Raw genomic sequence first — 18,068 nt, 5'->3', positions numbered from 1 at the left:
TAAGAAATCTATAAATACCCACAGGACTACAATTGGGTAATTTATTTTTTCTTAATTGAAGCCACAGATTTGCACTGAAGTTTAGACGTATTTTTCTCATTCTAGGTTGACATGTGTCCAGGAAAAAAAGGGGGGGGGGATGGAAATAAAAATTAAGAATGTTATTAATCTCTAAACCCAGCACCATTTGGTGCACTCTTACCTGATATCTTGGAAAGAAGACTCAAATCTAAGTTCCTTCTTTGCTCCTCCAATTTTTGTATCCCAGAATAATACTCTAAACACAGCCCTATGCTTGGCCAACTTACTATTTCCCTGCCTACCGGATCTACTAAAGGATGGGACATGACTGCAGTCACGGTGACCATGTAGGCTATACCTCTGTTTGGGGATGCAGAAAGCTGTGGTTCAGCTCCTTGCTCTGATTAGGTGAACCACCTTTCTGTAATCAGACCATCCAAGTCCCACATGGCTACTCTGCCTAAGCAGAGTTTCTTACTAAAATCTCTCCTATTTTGATGTAGAATTTTATTCAGAGCCTGACAAGCTTTTGTACAGTGCACATGTTTCTGGGAAAGACTTCTTACAAAAATCCATTTTGTAATGGAAAATCATTCATCAGGAGTTTTCTGACAGCTCCTGTTACTTTAGATTTTCTTTCTTACCAATACTCCTTCTCTCAGTGTCTTAGAAGCCAAATGAAGATAAATACCAGTATTCTTAAGACTGAGCAAAGAATAAATACTTTCTATTTAATTTAAGACCATGGTGAGAATTTCTTCACTGATGTGACAGATCAAATTAAAGAAGATATTTAACAAACCAAAAAATGCTAATATTTTAATAATTCAGGACATTTTCCCCCAAATTCAGCAAATATTTGTCATGACTAACACTTGCAATACATGAAGAACTGCACATAACATATCTTCATGCACCTACAGTAAACTCTGGTAAACATGCTTCCAAATATTTACCTATTACACCACCAGACATTAGCAAAATATAAACAGTAAAGAAATTACTGCAGCATGCTAATTTGGTAATATTAGCAAACCAAAAGTAACTTTTGCCTCTTAGTAAGCCAACAGGACATAAAATAGCATTTATACTTTCCAACAGCGCTTTGAAAACAGACTGCATACAGACTTCTTACACCAAAGAGTTATCAGACATTAAAATCCTGAAAGACACATACCGCGTAAACTGCTGGTGGTTAAGAGAGCCCGTGCTTTATCTGCTAAATCACTATTTAGAGTATTTCCCAATAACAAAACATCAATGGCCTCCTGCTTGGAGCTATCAAAAAAGTTATTTTGAATCGTTCTGGTCACAGAACGAGCACCATCCTTCAGCTTTCCAGCCTGTTAGGGAGGAACACGTATAAAATATTTTATGTTGGACACCGCTCACAAAGACATTGGCAATATTCAGTAACACATTTGTAAACTGCATTTGTGGTTTTTAAAACCTAAGGCAATTTCCTTCTTTAAGTGTTTAAAAACCACTGAGCCTACTGTTTGTCCTTCCCCAACCCCCCGCCCTCCCCATCCCCAACACAGTAATACCTTCAAGACAAATCTAACCACCACATTATTCCGTTTTACATTATTAGACCTGAACAAAATACTGCAAGGAGGGAGAATTCTTTTTTTTCCCCCTAAACCCTTGGTTTTCAAAAATTAAATGACTACAGTGTCATGTTTAAACCATGATACTGGATTTTGGGCTTTTCCCCAAATAGTAAGAGATGAGCAATCACTTGAGTCCAAATGTCACGACAGATGAATACGTATGGACATGCACACAGAAGAGTATTAGTTCAGAATTTGCATTCTGAAATATCCACATTAATATAAATACCCCCTAACTTTCTAAAATAACATACAAGTCTCATGCAGTAACCCAGAAGGAACATATATACTAATCTATAGCTACATACATATGAAGACACTGTCATTGAACACACTGCACACAAGAGACACAATTGAACAGTGCTCCAGAAGAGCAGTGTCCAACATTCTGAATGAAACAAGAAATCTCCAAGAGATATACTGCTACAGATATTCCTTGTGGGTCAGGCACCTATAAGATAATGTAAATCAACACGTCATGCAGTCTCACAGTTGTAAACCAGCAGTGTTTATCTATGTATGCAGCACTGGCAGCGACAGGCACAAAGACATTTTCTTGATGACATGCTTTGTGGTGTTTTATTCACAGAGGTGTATTCTGCATGTGAGGTATATGTCAGCACATGCTATTACATGTGTAACAAATATAGACCATAATCCATCAGGGATGCTGCATGGTATTATATTATTATAAAAAAAACACTCCAAGTTTACAGTTTGCATTGTTCATGAAGGTCTCTTAAATGCATAACAACAACAAAAAGACAAAAGCTTAAGAAAACTACAGAACTACCCAATCATTTAGTTCTATGAATTGTACTAGACAACAAAAAAGAAACTATCTGTTCATAAAATATAAGTAGTAGTAAATTGGCACCATGATTTTTGGAAGACAACGTGGATGAAGTGTTGGGGAGCATACTATTGCAATAGGATTTTAATAGAATGCTGCTCCCTTTCTGTCAGACAATGTATAACTTATGCCATGATCCAAAAAAACCACACTCACCATTCACATATCAGGCAATTAATTGAAAGGAACCCAGAGAAAGCAAAAGAAAGAGCAGGTAAGGAGTTAGATGTAACAAGTATTATAATACTTTTAAAAGGACTGGTTTTCAGTACAGAAATGTATATTAACACATTTAAGGTAATTTTTTTTTCTCCTATTCCAAATTCCCATATTTTTACTACTAAGTACACTTGGAAGAATCAAACTGACAAGCAAGAAATGGAAGAATTTCAACCATCAATTTTTTCATTTGAGAAACGAGTACACAATTAACAACATTAAAACTACATTTTAAAATACACTGTCAGAGTACCCCAGAAGATATGGAGTAGTGACCTGGTCAGGTTTCACTGAAACAATGCCAAGCATTGTAGGGCTCTGCAAGTATTAAAGATCATCTTTGAATAGATGGACTTCCATCAGGGACACTGTGTTTGAATTATGAGATGTGGTACTCATTCAGAGTTGTACCAAAGCAGGGATCCTGTGTTATTACCAAGACAGCAGAGTAAATGTACTCTGTGTTTAAACATTAAAAGTGGAAGTGCAAATACAGTAAATGCATTTTACAAAGTAGCAAGTTTAAGTAGCCAACTGAATGTCAGAGAACTATTAATTCAGGAAAAGAAACAAGTAAAGGTGAAGGAGAACGTCAGGAGAATAAGAGACACTCCATAAAATACTTATTGTAGTTTTCCTGATGGTCTGGGTGACATTTTTCTAAGGAAAAACTAAAACATCTTTAACCAAATTCCACTCTACAAGAAATTCCCAAATGAAAAAGTCTTTGTATATACCAATTAAGGGTAGAACAAGCAACAAGTGTATTTTACTTATTTTCTTTTTATGCAGCTTACTGTGATGCCTGGTACACTGTGCAGAGAAGGACCCTGATATGATTTGAATGAACAAGTGATAGAAAAATGAAACAATTGACTATGAGTACATAGTATGCAACATGGAAGAAGCAGCAGCACATTCTTGAATAAAAAGAATGGTATGAAGCGAAATTCCTGAAGGAACCGAGAGCAAAAATTGCTATGATTCCACATTTGTCTTGACAGGTATCACCAGATAAAAGAGAATTATGGAAACAAAAAGAAAACAACAAAAAGCCAAAAATTGTTAGGAAAAAAACACTACAGCCTTAGAAAATCAGAACTCACGTGTCAACACAGACAAAACAAGTTGAAGAGAAATAGAGCATTACACTGTCATGCAGTACAGAATTGTTATCACAACATTAGAAAGCAAGGTAGAAACAGAACTGGAGGATTTTTTCAGTATAATTGCAAAACTCAAAAGAAGCAGCTGGAGAAGCATGAACACAGAAAACCCCCACCCAGCTAGTTGCATCCTGTTTGACAGCGTTAATAAACACTAAAAGCATGAAAAACAACATCCAGTGAAACATCTTAAGAAAGGAGATACTGTGAGCAAAAAAAGAAGTACAGAGAGAAAGCTCTAAATGTTCAAAGAAACTAAAGCTAATTTGAATAAACTTTCTCTGAACAATGATCTAAAGAAATAACTTTTGAGCCTCATCCTTTCCTACAGCATGGTGTTATCTGGAAGGCCTGAGCACAGCTGAGAGATGATGTATTGAAACAAGATTCAGATAACAACATAACCAACCTTTCCATGTTGATTTTTGTTTGGTTGTTGGTTTGTCGTGGGGTTTTTTGCTGTTTTTTAGGATTGCAACAAAAGCACATTTTAAAAGATAAAAATCTCATCTTTATATAAATGATACAATTTTTAAAAAACCTATGCTAAATACTGCTGAAGTTTTTAATAAAATGTATCTTACCTTAGCCTTTCCTTCAAGGGCTCCAGTTCCAGCATAAATTTTACTAACAGAATCACCATTCACAGACCACATGGATCGGAAAACCTCCTGAAAGCGAGTAACCAACTGAGGCTTCTCAGCTAATCCTAATACCTCCAGCTGTTTTGTTAGCATCTGCAACAGTTAAAGACAACATTTGCAAAAGAACAATATTTTAAAATTTATTTATTGAAAAGGGACATCCTATTTTCTTCAGCATGTAAGCACAAAAATGAAGAAATCTTTAGTTTATATGCATCATTCTGAACAAACTGACACTATGTCATTTGAAAGGCTGCACTGTATGTGTAACTTCAGCACCTGCATTTAATTATCTTCTAAAGGAAAGCAGTAATACAGGAAAAGAATTATGCAATTGATTTGTAAATATTTCCATCTAGAAATTCACCAGATAACAAAGAAAGCTAGTTTGGGTTCTCAAAAGTCTTTCTACTTACATAGCTTAGAATTAGAGTAATACAATTTCTTAGGAAGAACATGAAAGATACCACAGACACTGACCTCTACCATCAAACACAGCAGCAACAGAGCATTGTGATCAGTAAATAGCAATAGCTTCCACCATTCACTGTTTTCACATCTCACACACTGCAATCTTTACCTTTACAATCAGTATATCTGAATTAATTTTCCACAATGCACAGTCTACATCAAATGCATTTAAACTGTATACATATAACACACATAAAGGTATCCATTTACACTTAAATACATTACCATTATGCTCATGGATGCAGAAAAGGAATCTGTACCTTGCTTGAAATCCTGGTTTGTGGAATCATGATTATTTTAAAAGTCAAGTAACTCAATTAAAAAAAAAAAAGAACAAATCATAAAAAAACCTACTTTCAACTTTCAACTTCAATCTTTAAAAACTTGGTGTGTCCAATGGCAAGGAGAATTCTACAATTATGAACATAAAACTACATAAAGGCAAAATTGTGAAGGCTAGGCAGGAATCAGAAGTTACAAAAGGAAGCTTGCTGTCAAAACTAAGTAGAGACAAACATACAAAGAAGCTTCAGAAATTGGGTGCTTTATCTTGCAATTTAAGGTAGTCTTTCTAAAGGTCAGTACTTGTTATACGAGGTATCTATCATGTTAAAAAAGTAAGAACTGAAAGATCTCATTTCAATAAAAAATTAAAATTAAGCAGCTCATGAAGATTTACCATTTTCCCTCTCATTAGTTTCATACTTTTAGCTCTAATATTTTAGCTGAAATCATAATTTAGCTCTCACCAAGGAAAATTTTGACACACCTGGTCTAAAATAACTTACTATATTTAACGTAGTTCTTGAAAGGCTAAGAAAGGAAAACAAAGTTGCAAAGCTAAGTTTGCCATATAAATACTGCATGCATTAAATGTGTAAGAAGATTTGCTCTTATGCCTTAGAAAACTGCTGTATTATCAGTAAAATACAAGAGGCAACATTTCTCAAGGGTCATTTAAGATAACCTAATTGCTTACTTCAAGCTTGTACTTTCTATCTGCAGTATCATAGTATCTGTCAGGGTTGGAAGGGACCACAAGGATCATCTAGTTCCAACCCTCCTGCCATGGGCAGGGACACCTCACAATGGATCAGGCTGGCCAGAGCCTCATCCAGCCTGGTCTTAAATATCTCCAGGGATGGGTCCCCAACCACCTCCCTGGACAACCCATTCCAGGGCTTCACCACTCTCATGGGGAAGAACTTCCTCCTCACGTCCAGTCTGAATCTCCCCACCTCCAGCTTCGTTCCATTCCCCCTAGTCCTATCACTACCCGAAGCAAACAAATTTAGAGCTAGGAAAGACTTTAATCATTTCTGCCTCCCACAGCAAGTCAATACAGATACACAAAATATGCAGTGTAATAAATGCTATGAGATTTTCAAAGCATGCTGCTGCTCCTTTCAAGACACAATGAAATAAAGAATTATTTCTCTTAGTTTTAGTAATTGAGAAATGTGACTCCCTCTATGGTACACGGAGAGCTGAAACAATGGAGGAATAAGGCATTAGAGCTCTCAAACTGTGTTGCATCTGCTACAGTATGTACTCGTGGTGAATGTTTAAGTGAAAAATTCATTGTTTGCATGAGGTTAAACAGCATGCCCTTTGACTAAAACACCAGCGAACTGGCAACATCAGTTGCTTCACAGACCCAATAGCAAAACACCACCTAGTCCACAACCAGAAATGTTTGTTCTACTGCTAATGGATTTTGCAAGTCTCTCAGAAATTCCTCCTATAGATGCTAAAACACAAGCATTTTAATGAAGTACACTCCAGAAAACAAAATAATGATCCTTTTACTTAGTTTCATGTTAAAGTACCTGTCATTTTTCATTTTTAAGCATTCCAAGGATTTTCTCTTTAGGAGTCAAACTTAGTTTATTAAGATGACTGGAGCTGCCAAAAGATTTCAGAGCTACTCTTTTAGCCCTGTTAGTACTAATTTACTCCAATTCCTACCAGTTCCATATCTTCAAGCTCTAGTGTATAAACCTGCAGGCTAGAACTTTTGTTTCAATAGCAAGCCAGTATGCTGAAGCACAACCCTGACGGACCGAATCCCAAGTTTTGTTTCCAGGTACTCAACCTGAATGTGGCCAAAGCCTCAACCACTATATTGTCACATGAAGAATTCATAGCACAGTGCTGAGAAAATATGAGCACACAGCCAGCAGATGTTAAGAAGAGCAATTCTGTATGCTGAAGAACTTAATGTAATAGAGTAACTGTGAATGCAAATATTTTTGTGAAGGACTGCAACACCACTATTTATTTTAGAATTGCAAGCCTGAACCTTATCAGACATAAAGAACTGAAATGTAAAAAAGAACAAACATTTATTTTTTTCTTACTGCTGCATACCTAATCTTTCATTACAACTACTACACAATTACTGCTTCTGTAACTATACAGATCTGGTTGCCCCAGAACAAGAAAAGTATCACACTGTCAATCCAACTGCCATCTACAAAGCATCCTTCACAGGGAAGGCAGTATTATTTTTACAGCCTAATTGCTAGGAAGCAACAGGAGCAGCTGTGTATCTGGACACTAGTTTTCCTACCTCTAAGCCAAAGAAAGCCTGCACGCTGTTTGTTCTATCCAGACAGTCCAAGCAGTTTGTTCTGACAGTACCACTCTGAGATCTGTGCCAAGAACAATGAGAGACAGAGATTAAAAACAACTGAAATAACTCATTTAAACACACATACCATCAACAAAGACAGGGACATCCAGATCTGAACCAGAATGGTAAATCAGGGTATTGTCAGTACAACGTTACTGTCATTGCAAGTAAGCTTGTAAGTGCGTGAGCATTAGAGGGTTAGCTCCAGTAACAGCAGTGAATTTTGCAGTAGAATTGACTAGACAAAAATTATTTCCTACAAATAACATGAACCCTTCTTCAGTTTTTCACAGTTCTCCTTGCTTGCTTGGTTAAAATATTATGCAGAATTAAGTTTTCTTTATAAACAACCCAACGAACACACTTCCTATGAATCTCAGGGGGAAATACTAACTCTTAGTTATAACAAAACAACATTAGGACAGTTCTCGGATTTGCTTAACTAAACTAAGATGAATTTGTGATAAAAACTAAAGTAAATGTCAGTTCCTCAATATTTTCTCTCTCCCCACCCCCAGAATAACAATTAGAAAGAAAATCTTTTCCCCCTTAACTCAACAGATGCTTCAAGGCCCTCGGGTACCCTGAACTTTGATAGAAGCCCATCAACTCATCTTATAAAGCTTTCAGAAGGGTCCCAATAGGCCATATCCATGCTGTTGTTGCCTGGCTGTAAGTACAAAATTGTGATGGTTCTCCCAATGACACACACTTTTCCCAATTAAGGCTTCATCACATTTATTTGGACATCTAACAATGTATTGTAGAAAATTCTGAAGAACTTTCTCCAAGACTACTTTTTCATTAATATCTCTGCATTCAATATGAAATACAAAGCAGCTTGCTATCTTTGTTAGGAAAAACCCTGGCATTCTCCAAAGACGGTACATGGTCTTATAAAAATCAACACTGTATCTTTTATTAATGCAATTCTTCAAGCTATCACAAGCCACAGCCTATTTTGCTTCTCTTCTGTTGCCTTTTTGATGGGTGATATTATTTGAATCTCCATCGAGACCGAGTGGTGCTCTCTCAACACAAAATGCCACACCACTTTTAAAACCTTTGGAGAATGGTCAGTGGTGTTTTGAGGCAGAGATGGGGTCTAAGCAGCCCCTCACTAAATCTGATCTTATTCAGGCCTACTAGAACTCGCTCCTGGAGGATTTAACCCACAGTCAGGTTAAAGCATGGAGTGACACTAGAACCCTCTTCTCTCCCACTGCACATTGCACAATCCCCTCACAATTCTTTCCTCATGGAGAACCTCACTCAGCAGTTCACTCTGGTATTAAATCAAAAGGAAGATGGGTGTGGAAGACAGAAGAGCAAGAATGCTGTCTATTTCTAGCCTGGCTTCCCTTTTCCTGCTGAGATAAGCATAGCCTTTGCTCTAGAAAGAGGGGTGGGGAAATAGGGGCAGACATACAGCAAAACTGGGAAGTACATAAAAGAGGAGAAAACATGCATCCCATTCATGCTTTGTGGAGGACTAAATCTCTCAAATGGAGGATCCAGACACAAAAAGATTTAGAAAAAGACTGCACTGAACATCATCATTCACAACAAACAGAAAACGGTAGGCTCCTTTGCTGAGAAAAATGGGAGTAACATCATACAGGAAGATGGAAAAACAATCCCATGTGGATGCATCCAAGAAAAAAGGCAATTGTCTATTTTCACCAAAATCATGAGTTCAAAGGTCTGAAACTAAATCATGTCCCACCAATGTCAGATAGGTATTTTCCATTAAGATTTATAGAGCCTATTCACAAAGAGGCCAAATCTTAATAGACTAAAGTAAGTGACTGGTATTCTGGTTGCTACACATTATCTTGGTTACAATGAAAACAAAACAATAGAAGCAGCATTTATTTTCCACCTTGCCTTCTCACTGTAGGTGAAAAGCACTCTGGAATAGTAATTTAATCTGAAGAAATTTACAGACGTTGTATGCACAAACCTTTTCACTTCCTTTCCATCAAAATAAAAAAATCCATAATCTAAGAATTTCTGGACTTGAGGTTTAAGCACACTGTGTAGTTTCTCTGCCTTTCCACCTTTAACCATTTGATGATAGTCGAAGTTCACCATTTTGATATCAGCTGCATGTTCAGATGCTTTCAAATGACTCTGATATTGTAAAAAAGAGAAGAAAAAAGTATAAATATACTAATATCTGAACACATAGTAGAATAAACTACCCAAGAGGCTACAAATATTTTTAAAGCTGTTTCATTAGCTATGTTGTTGACTACAGACTGTCTCTCAGGCAAAATGAAACCATTGTTATCACTATTGCTCAACAAATCACTCAGAATTCATTAATATTTCTCCTCTCCACATCTTGCCACAGTTAAAGTCAGATTTTTCTTTACTATGTTAGGGTCACTGAGACAGTCTACAGCCTCTTCTACTGTCAAAACACTTGTTTTGAGGAGCTGTTTCAGTGGACATTCCTTTCACTAACAGTCACCTGTCAGCAAAAGGGACAAAGCAAACACTTCATAAACTACTACTGAAAGACAAATTATTTAGGTTGCTGTGGAAGGTGGCTTAAGTAAAACCTTCCTTAATATTCCCTGAAAAAAAATCTTGATGCATTCACACAATCTTTGTAGGCAAAGCTATGATCTGCACTGGGTACTGATATCCATCTAGGAGCACTAATGTTTCCTACCAGGATACCTGGATACAGAAAAGACACCAGTGAATGGCCTAAGACACTAAGGCATTATAACACACAGGGAAAAGGAAAATAACAGATGGCTATTGGCATGTTCTTTGGCTTCAGACAGAGCTATGTGAATTGTCAGTATTTATGGATAGCAATGTAATAGTTATTTTTAACCTCACCAGTGGGAATTCATTAAAATGGCTACTCTGCCTTCCAAACAACCATTACTATTCAATGATGAAGTAGCTTTTCTGTTTAAACTGATACATGAATTTGTGATTTTAGGAAAAAATACTACAGACTATTACCCAGAACTCACAAAAGATTTTTAAAAGAAACACCATAGTATTAAATACCACAGAGTATCATTTATTTGCTCACCAATTTTATAGTGAAGAATCTTTATTTTATTTTTTTAATAAGCCACTAATATGCATGAAACATGAAAATAGCAGCATAGACAGTGTTGAGGGATTTTCAATTAAGTAATCAACATTGAGGCACTTGAACGTGTCCAGAGAAGGGCAACGAGGCTGGGGAGAAACCTCAAGCACAAGCCCTATGAGGAGAGGCTGAGGGAGCTGGGGTTGTTTAGCCTGGAGAAGAGAAAGCTCAGGGGAGACCTTACTGCTCTCTACAACTACCTGAAAGGAGGTTGTAGCCAAATGGGGCTTGATCTCTTCTCCCAGGCAGCCAGCAATAGAACAAGAGGACACAGTCTCAAGCTGCACGAGGGCAAGTTTAGGCTCGAGGTGGGGAGAAAGAGTTACTGGCCATTGGAATGGGCTGCCCAGGCAGGTGGTGGAGTCACCATCCCTAGAGGTGTTCAAAAAAGGATTGGACGTGGCACTTTAAGCCATGGTTTAGAACTCCCTCTTTCTCCTTTCTCTCTGCTCCTGGCACAGTGACTGTCATCTCTTTCGATTTGTGGGGGAGTTTGTGGCTTTCTGTGGCCTTCTGTGGCCTTGGCTGGCAAGCTAATTTCTTGCCCTGCAATTTTGGCCTAGTGCAGGGAGAGGGCAGTGAGGCTTGTGGTAGGGGGGACATTAAGGACTGGGAAGGTTTTGGCCGAGCGAGGCTTGATAGAACCAGGTGGAGAACTGGGCCAAGGCTGAATCTGATTTGTATACAGATTTCATTTGTTCCTTTTATATCTTTTGTATTTTTGGTTATTTTTGTAAATAGTATTTTTCATTGAACTTCCAGTTCTGTGTGAGTGTTTTTATTTTACTCCTCTGGGGGTAAAACACTCTCTGTCCTTTTACCCTGGGCAGCTTGTGGCTCAAACAAGGATTACAGCGAGAGGACTGTCATACTCACCTGAAAAGCTTTGCTGAGCATGTGCTCCCCTTCTTTTGAACCAAGTAAATTTACAATAATTTGCTTGCCATATAAATTTTTAAGAGTTTGGAAATGCCTGTTGACAGAAAAAAAATCCATACTCATCTTCTGGCATGCAGAAAATTAACACAAATACCTCCAGCACTGACTGAGACACTGCATGTAAGTCCTAAGTACTCTACTATCGGCCACAAGCCCTTTGTTGTGTCATGTCACGTCCTAACAAATCTATAAAACTCAGTAATAGCATACAGCCACTGCTATTTCATCAGGATAATAGCACCAATTTAACAATATACACTTAGTTCAAAAGCTAAAGCCATGAAGCTGAAGTGTCATGGCAAGAATAAAACAATTTGACTTTTTTTTACAGCAGCTGACAAACACAGACCAGTGAATGTGAACACAACTATAATTTTTGTCTTCTATTTAACAAAGTATTTCACCATTTTAAATTTTCTTCAAACATTTCAACAAGGCACTCAAAGGCACAAGCAATCCTGTAAAGTCTGAAAAAGCTACCTAGGCAGTTCATTATTCTGCTGAATCACACATACTCACTCTTTTGTATGGACAAAGCCTCTCATTTGGCATAACATATCCCTCCCTTCTGATAGACCATTTACCAGAGGTTAGCAGTGCATTACCGAAAATGTAAGACATTCTTTTACCTGTCAAAAGCTGGTGCATTTGCCTCAAACCCCCTTGACATTCTGACACGATGGGATCCCACCTGTGACAAGAAGATTACATTAAATTATGTGTCTTTACACATTCACATCATTCTTCAAAGACCTCTTTTGATCCTAAACATGGCCTAAAAAATTCATCTCGCTCTCTAAATGAAATCTCCCAGATTTATTCTGCTTGCTCTGATGTCCATTCTTTTTTATGAGCTTTTCTTAAAATTCCTCTTCTTCTTTCTGATTTTTTTTAATTTGATATACTTAATCACATAATCTAATTACTACTTGTTTTGAATAAAAGGCATTAAATGTTTCAGTAGTTCTTTTGCAAAATGCTTATCTACCTAAGATTCTACTTTAGTATATGCCTATATAACTCTGGTTCATATATGCCTAAGACTCTAGTTTAAAGAAACTAGACTCACAGTAAGGCATGAGCTTTTTTTCATCTTCCCTATAAAAACTGTACCACAGTAGCTGCTGATACAACTCCCCTTTCAAGAAAACTGGGATGAAATTATATTACAGTAACTGCTGATTCTATTCTGACTTCTTGAAAAAGACTTATGGTAAAGAAAATTCAAAAGACAATATTCTCTTTGGATGCCCTTAGATAACCTATTTTAAAATAGCAACTTAAATTAAAACAGATATTTTCTTATTGGCATTCTGGGGTTTTCCAAAAAGCAAGGAACATTCAAATCATGTGCAAAACGATGTTCAGAGACTCAAAAGTAGCAGGTATTGGTGAAATAAACAACAGCATCAACTTGTTACCAAAGGATAACCTCATCCTGACAGGTAACTGTGCAAAAGTCTAAATGCTACTGTAAGAAGTTTAAAAATACATGTGTAAGAATTATCTGTATAATTAAATCTACCTTCTGCTTACCTGCAGGCCTGGCTGTTCCCAAAATAATGGAACAGATCCTCGGATCTGTATGAAAGATGACACAGAGTCATCTAAAAATATCACCTGTTAAGACAAGGAAAAAAGCATACTATTAATAGATACTACAGAGTGTAAGGTTTTGGATTTCTTCATTTTAGCTAAACATAGATAAAATATAATTATATGCTACGTAGTCCACACTAGAAGCTAAAATACTGTGTTCCCTAGACTTTTCTCCCTATCCTTCTGAATAGTTCATAAAAGAAGTTCTGGCACTGTTATGCTTCCTTGCAGAACCACAATTCACAATGTCTAAGAAAATGCAGCAAGATTTTTTTTTTTCCTGGGCCTGAATGACTTCTCTGCTAAGAGAAGCTTGTTTTAAAAAATTTGGTAAGGCCTTCCTGTAGGAACAGTTAAAACATACAACAAGGCACAGAAAATAATGCAGCCTACTCAGAACACCTGCGCAGATTTTGTGCAGCAGAATCCAAAATGTAACACTCCATTAAGTAAATAGGAGAGGAAACTAAGTGGAACAATATGCCACAGTCACCTAGGGACATTAACCTGCCAGGAAACTTGGGCAGAGACACTGTAACAACAGTGTTCTGAGCGCTACTCAAGTTACCTAGGCTTTGCAGAGCCAGTGAGTCAACCAAAAGATACCTACTCACATGAATACAGTTGCAGACACATCTTGGTAACTAGGTTATTGTAAGAAGTGAACAAAGAAAACCTGGCAAAGAAGTACTTAATAGCTTCTTGCACTGCTGCATAATAAGGGGAAAGATACGTAATCGAATGCAGAAGAACTACAGTGGCTTTAAAAACTGCTCTTGACAGGAGCTGTGTTAAGTAACTATAAGAGTACTTGTAAGTAACTACAAGAATACTTTTCTCTTTCTTGAACCACAGGGTAGGTACAATGTGTTTGCCAAAACTGTCTTTTGCTTGTTTCTATGGTCTTTTTATTTTACTATTAACCCAGGCTATAAGAAATCAGAGAATGCTTTGGATTGGAAGGGACCTTTACAGATCATCTAGTCCAAACCCTCTGCAGTAAGCAGGGACCTCTTCAACCAGATCAGGTTGCTCAGAGCCCCACCCTATCTGACTCTGAATGTTTCCACCTCTTTGAGCAACCTGCATCAGTGTTCAACTTCACTGTAAAAAAAAATGTCCTCATATCTAGCCTAACCTACCCTCCTTAGTACCATCTCTCCTTGTCCTGTTGCAACAGGCCCTGCTAAAAAGATTGTTCCCATATTTGCCATAGCCCACCCCCCACTTGAATTACTGAAAGGCTGCAATAAGGTCTCCCTGAATCCTTTTCTTCTCCAGGCTGAACAACCCCAGCTTTCTTAGCTTTTCTTTCTAGGAGAGGTGTTCCACTCTCCAGTCCACTTTGTGGCCATCCTTTGGACTTGCTCCAACAAGTTCATGTCCCTCTTCTGCTGATGGCTCCAGAGCTGGACACAATACTCCATGTGGTACCTCACCAGAGCAGTCAGAGAGCAGAATCACCTCCCTCGATCTGCTCACACATTCACCAACAGCTCAGGAGGCTAAAAGGGAGTACAAACACCTACAGCAGTTCAGGGATAACAGCTTCTTAAGCTACTGAAACAGACCCATGCATGCCCTTACCTTAAGCCACACTAAAAACCAAGATCATCAAATTATGTAATCTACTTAAATTCCTTATTTAGCAGCAAAGGAACTATTCCAATATCTGCCGACTTGTGATCCACTGATTCAGGGAAAAAACAAACCTATCCACACACATGATTGTCTTGAGTTCATCAGCCAAGCAATGTGCACTGTAGCATAACATACCTGCTCTGTTTCAACAAAATTAGCCACATGGCCATCATCATTTGTTCCCCGGACGTTAAACCTGGTGCCAGCCCGTTCACAGCTTAGTCGTGAAATGAGACAGGCCTTTGCCTGCTTGTGAGCCGCATAAATGGTCCTTATCTCCACTCCTCCACACATGAGGCGTAACAACCAGTCATCACAGTTCACCCCATAGTGCTTCAGATGCAAATGCAGTGACTGGTTCCTACCAGGAAAAAAAAGTAATAAAGTAACTGGAAGAAAATGAAATACAGCTCAAATTGTTAACCCAGCTACTGACTTCTTGCATTTCACACCCACTACTACAAACAAGAGAAGTGAGATATGGATCTGTGATATAAATCTTATTGAAACATACTTGACATAGAGAAGTTTTCAAGAGAACAGCTTAAACATTTGCACAATAAGAATATAGGGTGAATTCATAAATTTTAATTGCCTTAGAAAAATGACTCTCAGAGCCTCTACTCTTCACCCAGCAAAAACAAAAACAAACCCAGTACACCCCAGCCTTGTTTATTTTTCTCCACTCCACACTGGCTTTAAGAACTGAAAGATTACAGACTCTTCAAGAAAAACAAACAAAAACCCAACAAAAACCAGATATTCAATTGCAGGGTTAGTTTTTGTGGTAGGTAAAGCAGTGTTCTATTTCACACCATCACAAAAGCAAACTAGATGAAAAATTCTTGTCAACATATATTGATTATTTCTCTTGTATGTCACCATTTGCCCAGATAGTTTTCCAGGAATACATCTGCAGCCAATTGATTTTCAAATTTCTGTAAATCCCACTTTCAGGGTTAAGTGTTGGTACATTATATACTGCATGTACCTTTCTCTAACACCAGTTACTGCTCAAATGAAAAGACAGACCCGCAGTTTGGACATAGCTCTGCAGTAAGTAGCACCAAACAGCACTGTAGTGAGTGAAAAAAAAAAGACTAAACTTTGGTTTATATAAGGGTTTTGTTTGTTTTGGAAAGGATTGTTTGTTTTATCTCACTCTAATGGGGCTTGGATTTTGATCTTCTTTGGAAACATTCACTTATATAAAAGAAGAACTGAAGTTTTCTCTACAGCAAAGAAAAGTAAACTCTCGTAAGATGGTTGGTTTTGTCACCATCCAGAAATAGCAAATAATTGAAGCTGTTCACTTCAGTTTTAGCCTTTTAATTCTGAATTTTCAATATTAAAAAAAAAACAACTTTAAAATCATCTGCAACTTAGCAAGCACCTCAGTTCAATCATTGATGATGATTCCAATCCTGTCACCCTACATGCATTCAAGTATACAGATGCATTACAAGAGCAGACTGAGAAAGCAAACCCTGTTCATTCCCAGGGCAATCTGAGATTGGAGCTGTTGATTTTTTTCCTATTCCAAATTTTAGGTTCTATTTATTAAGCTCAAGAAAGCTTACTGAAGTGAACACTCTTACTGACTTTCAATGATTTCATGTTGGAATGGGGTCCATTCCACATCTAGCCCCTGAGAGGACCAGTTGTTACTGAAAAATCCCCAACAGCTAGCTTAAAAAGTGTTACAAGAGCCAAAGTCAGTCAAGCTTATTTGGACAGTGTGAAGAGGCACCATCATCATTTCTCAAGCCTTGAAATACAGATTTATTCATGGAGAGCCCAGGCTTTTTCCAGGTGCAGAAAGAAAAACAGCCAGGTTCCTATTAACTCCTGTAAACTTATATCAGGGTAGATGTTTCTGAAGATTTGAGCTTATTTTCTGTCTTAATACACATATTTCTCTTCTAAAGCAAACTGATCATGCTCCTCTGCCTGATCAAAATAGTGGCAAAGCGTAGAATAGCACTGGCACATATCACAGAATCACAAAACGTAAGGGGTTGGAAGGGACCTCCAGAGATCATTGAGTCTGATCCCCCTGCCAAAGCAGGATCACCTAAGGGAGGCCGCACAGGAATGCATCCAGGTGGGTTTTGAAAGTCTCCAGAGAAGGAGACTTCAAAACCTCTCTGGACTGCCTGTTCCAGTGCTCTGTCACCCTCACCATAAAGAAATGTCTCCTTGTGTCAATGTGGTTTGGAGTCTTGTATTTTGGACAGAAGAGGAGGAAAGATGCAGCTTTCTACCTGTTCTAACAGCATACTGCCAAGTCCTCCAGGCCTTTCCAAGACTCACAGACACATACACTATTTTTAACAAAGGCTAAAAACATGGGAGCAGAATTTCTTATATGACAGTATATGAATCACTGGCATTACTTAAGCTGCTTATTGGCAGAAGCAGCAGTATTCCTTCTACCAAGAATTCTCTGTGCAAAAACCTTTATTAAAAAATACACTGTAAAAAGATACTGAGTTCAGAAGTCACACAGCGAGCGCTGCAGCTCAACCTACTTGCTCTGTCTCAACAAAATAAACAATGTGACAATTATCTGTGCAAACTGCAACAGAACTTCTAAAGCCCTTTCATATGCTGGAAATTCACTTAGAAACTGTATATAGCATAACATTTTAGAATGCAGAATGTTTGAGAGATGAAAAATGTCTTTAAATGTCCATTACCACATTCATTTTCAAAAACTTGATGAAGAATTAGGAGATACCAAAGCTGAAACACATCACAACAACTGTTAAGATCAACATATCATAGTATCATAGAATCAGTCAGGGTTGGAAGGGACCACAAGGATCATCTAGTTCCAACCCCCCTGCCATGGGCAGGGACACCCCACACTACATCAGGCTGGCCAGAACCTCATCCAGCCTGGTCTTAAACACCTCCAGGGACAGGGACCTGGACAACCCATTCCAGGGCCTCACCACTCTCATGGTGAAGAACTTCCTCCTCATGTCCAGTCTGAATATCCCCACCTCCAGCTTCATTCCATTCCCCCTAGTCCTATCACTACCTGCTATGCTGCATACACCATATACCTGCATATCCTGCATATACCATATACCATTACCAGTGAAAATCTGTCTTCACATTAAGAAAATGACCACAGACAC

At 37.9% G+C, this 18,068-nt stretch overlaps 1 protein-coding gene across 8 annotated transcripts in view; it reads right to left on the bottom strand.

Moving 5' to 3' along the window:
• Positions 1-18,068, bottom strand: part of SYNJ1 (synaptojanin 1) — a 66,161-nt gene that overhangs the window by 35,769 nt on the left and 12,324 nt on the right. For 6 of the 8 annotated variants that reach the window (XM_054166071.1, XM_054166072.1, XM_054166073.1 and 3 more), the window contains exons 5-12: positions 15,058-15,283; positions 13,219-13,302; positions 12,312-12,373; positions 11,620-11,716; positions 9,586-9,755; positions 7,560-7,641; positions 4,457-4,609; positions 1,199-1,364 (exon numbers count right to left, since the gene is read on the bottom strand). In XM_054166071.1, the coding sequence (XP_054022046.1) occupies positions 1,199-1,364; positions 4,457-4,609; positions 7,560-7,641; positions 9,586-9,755; positions 11,620-11,716; positions 12,312-12,373; positions 13,219-13,302; positions 15,058-15,283 (1,040 nt within the window). The remainder of the gene's footprint in view (positions 1-1,198; positions 1,365-4,456; positions 4,610-7,559; positions 7,642-9,585; positions 9,756-11,619; positions 11,717-12,311; positions 12,374-13,218; positions 13,303-15,057; positions 15,284-18,068) is intronic. The other 2 variants (XM_054166076.1, XM_054166078.1) reach the window with 1 other exon arrangement.

This window comes from Dryobates pubescens, chromosome 12, assembly GCF_014839835.1.
Source record: "Dryobates pubescens isolate bDryPub1 chromosome 12, bDryPub1.pri, whole genome shotgun sequence".
NCBI classification, from domain to species: domain Eukaryota; kingdom Metazoa; phylum Chordata; class Aves; order Piciformes; family Picidae; genus Dryobates; species Dryobates pubescens.
Note: the sequence above shows the minus strand (reverse complement) of the source record. Positions and strands in the feature narration are given on the sequence as shown.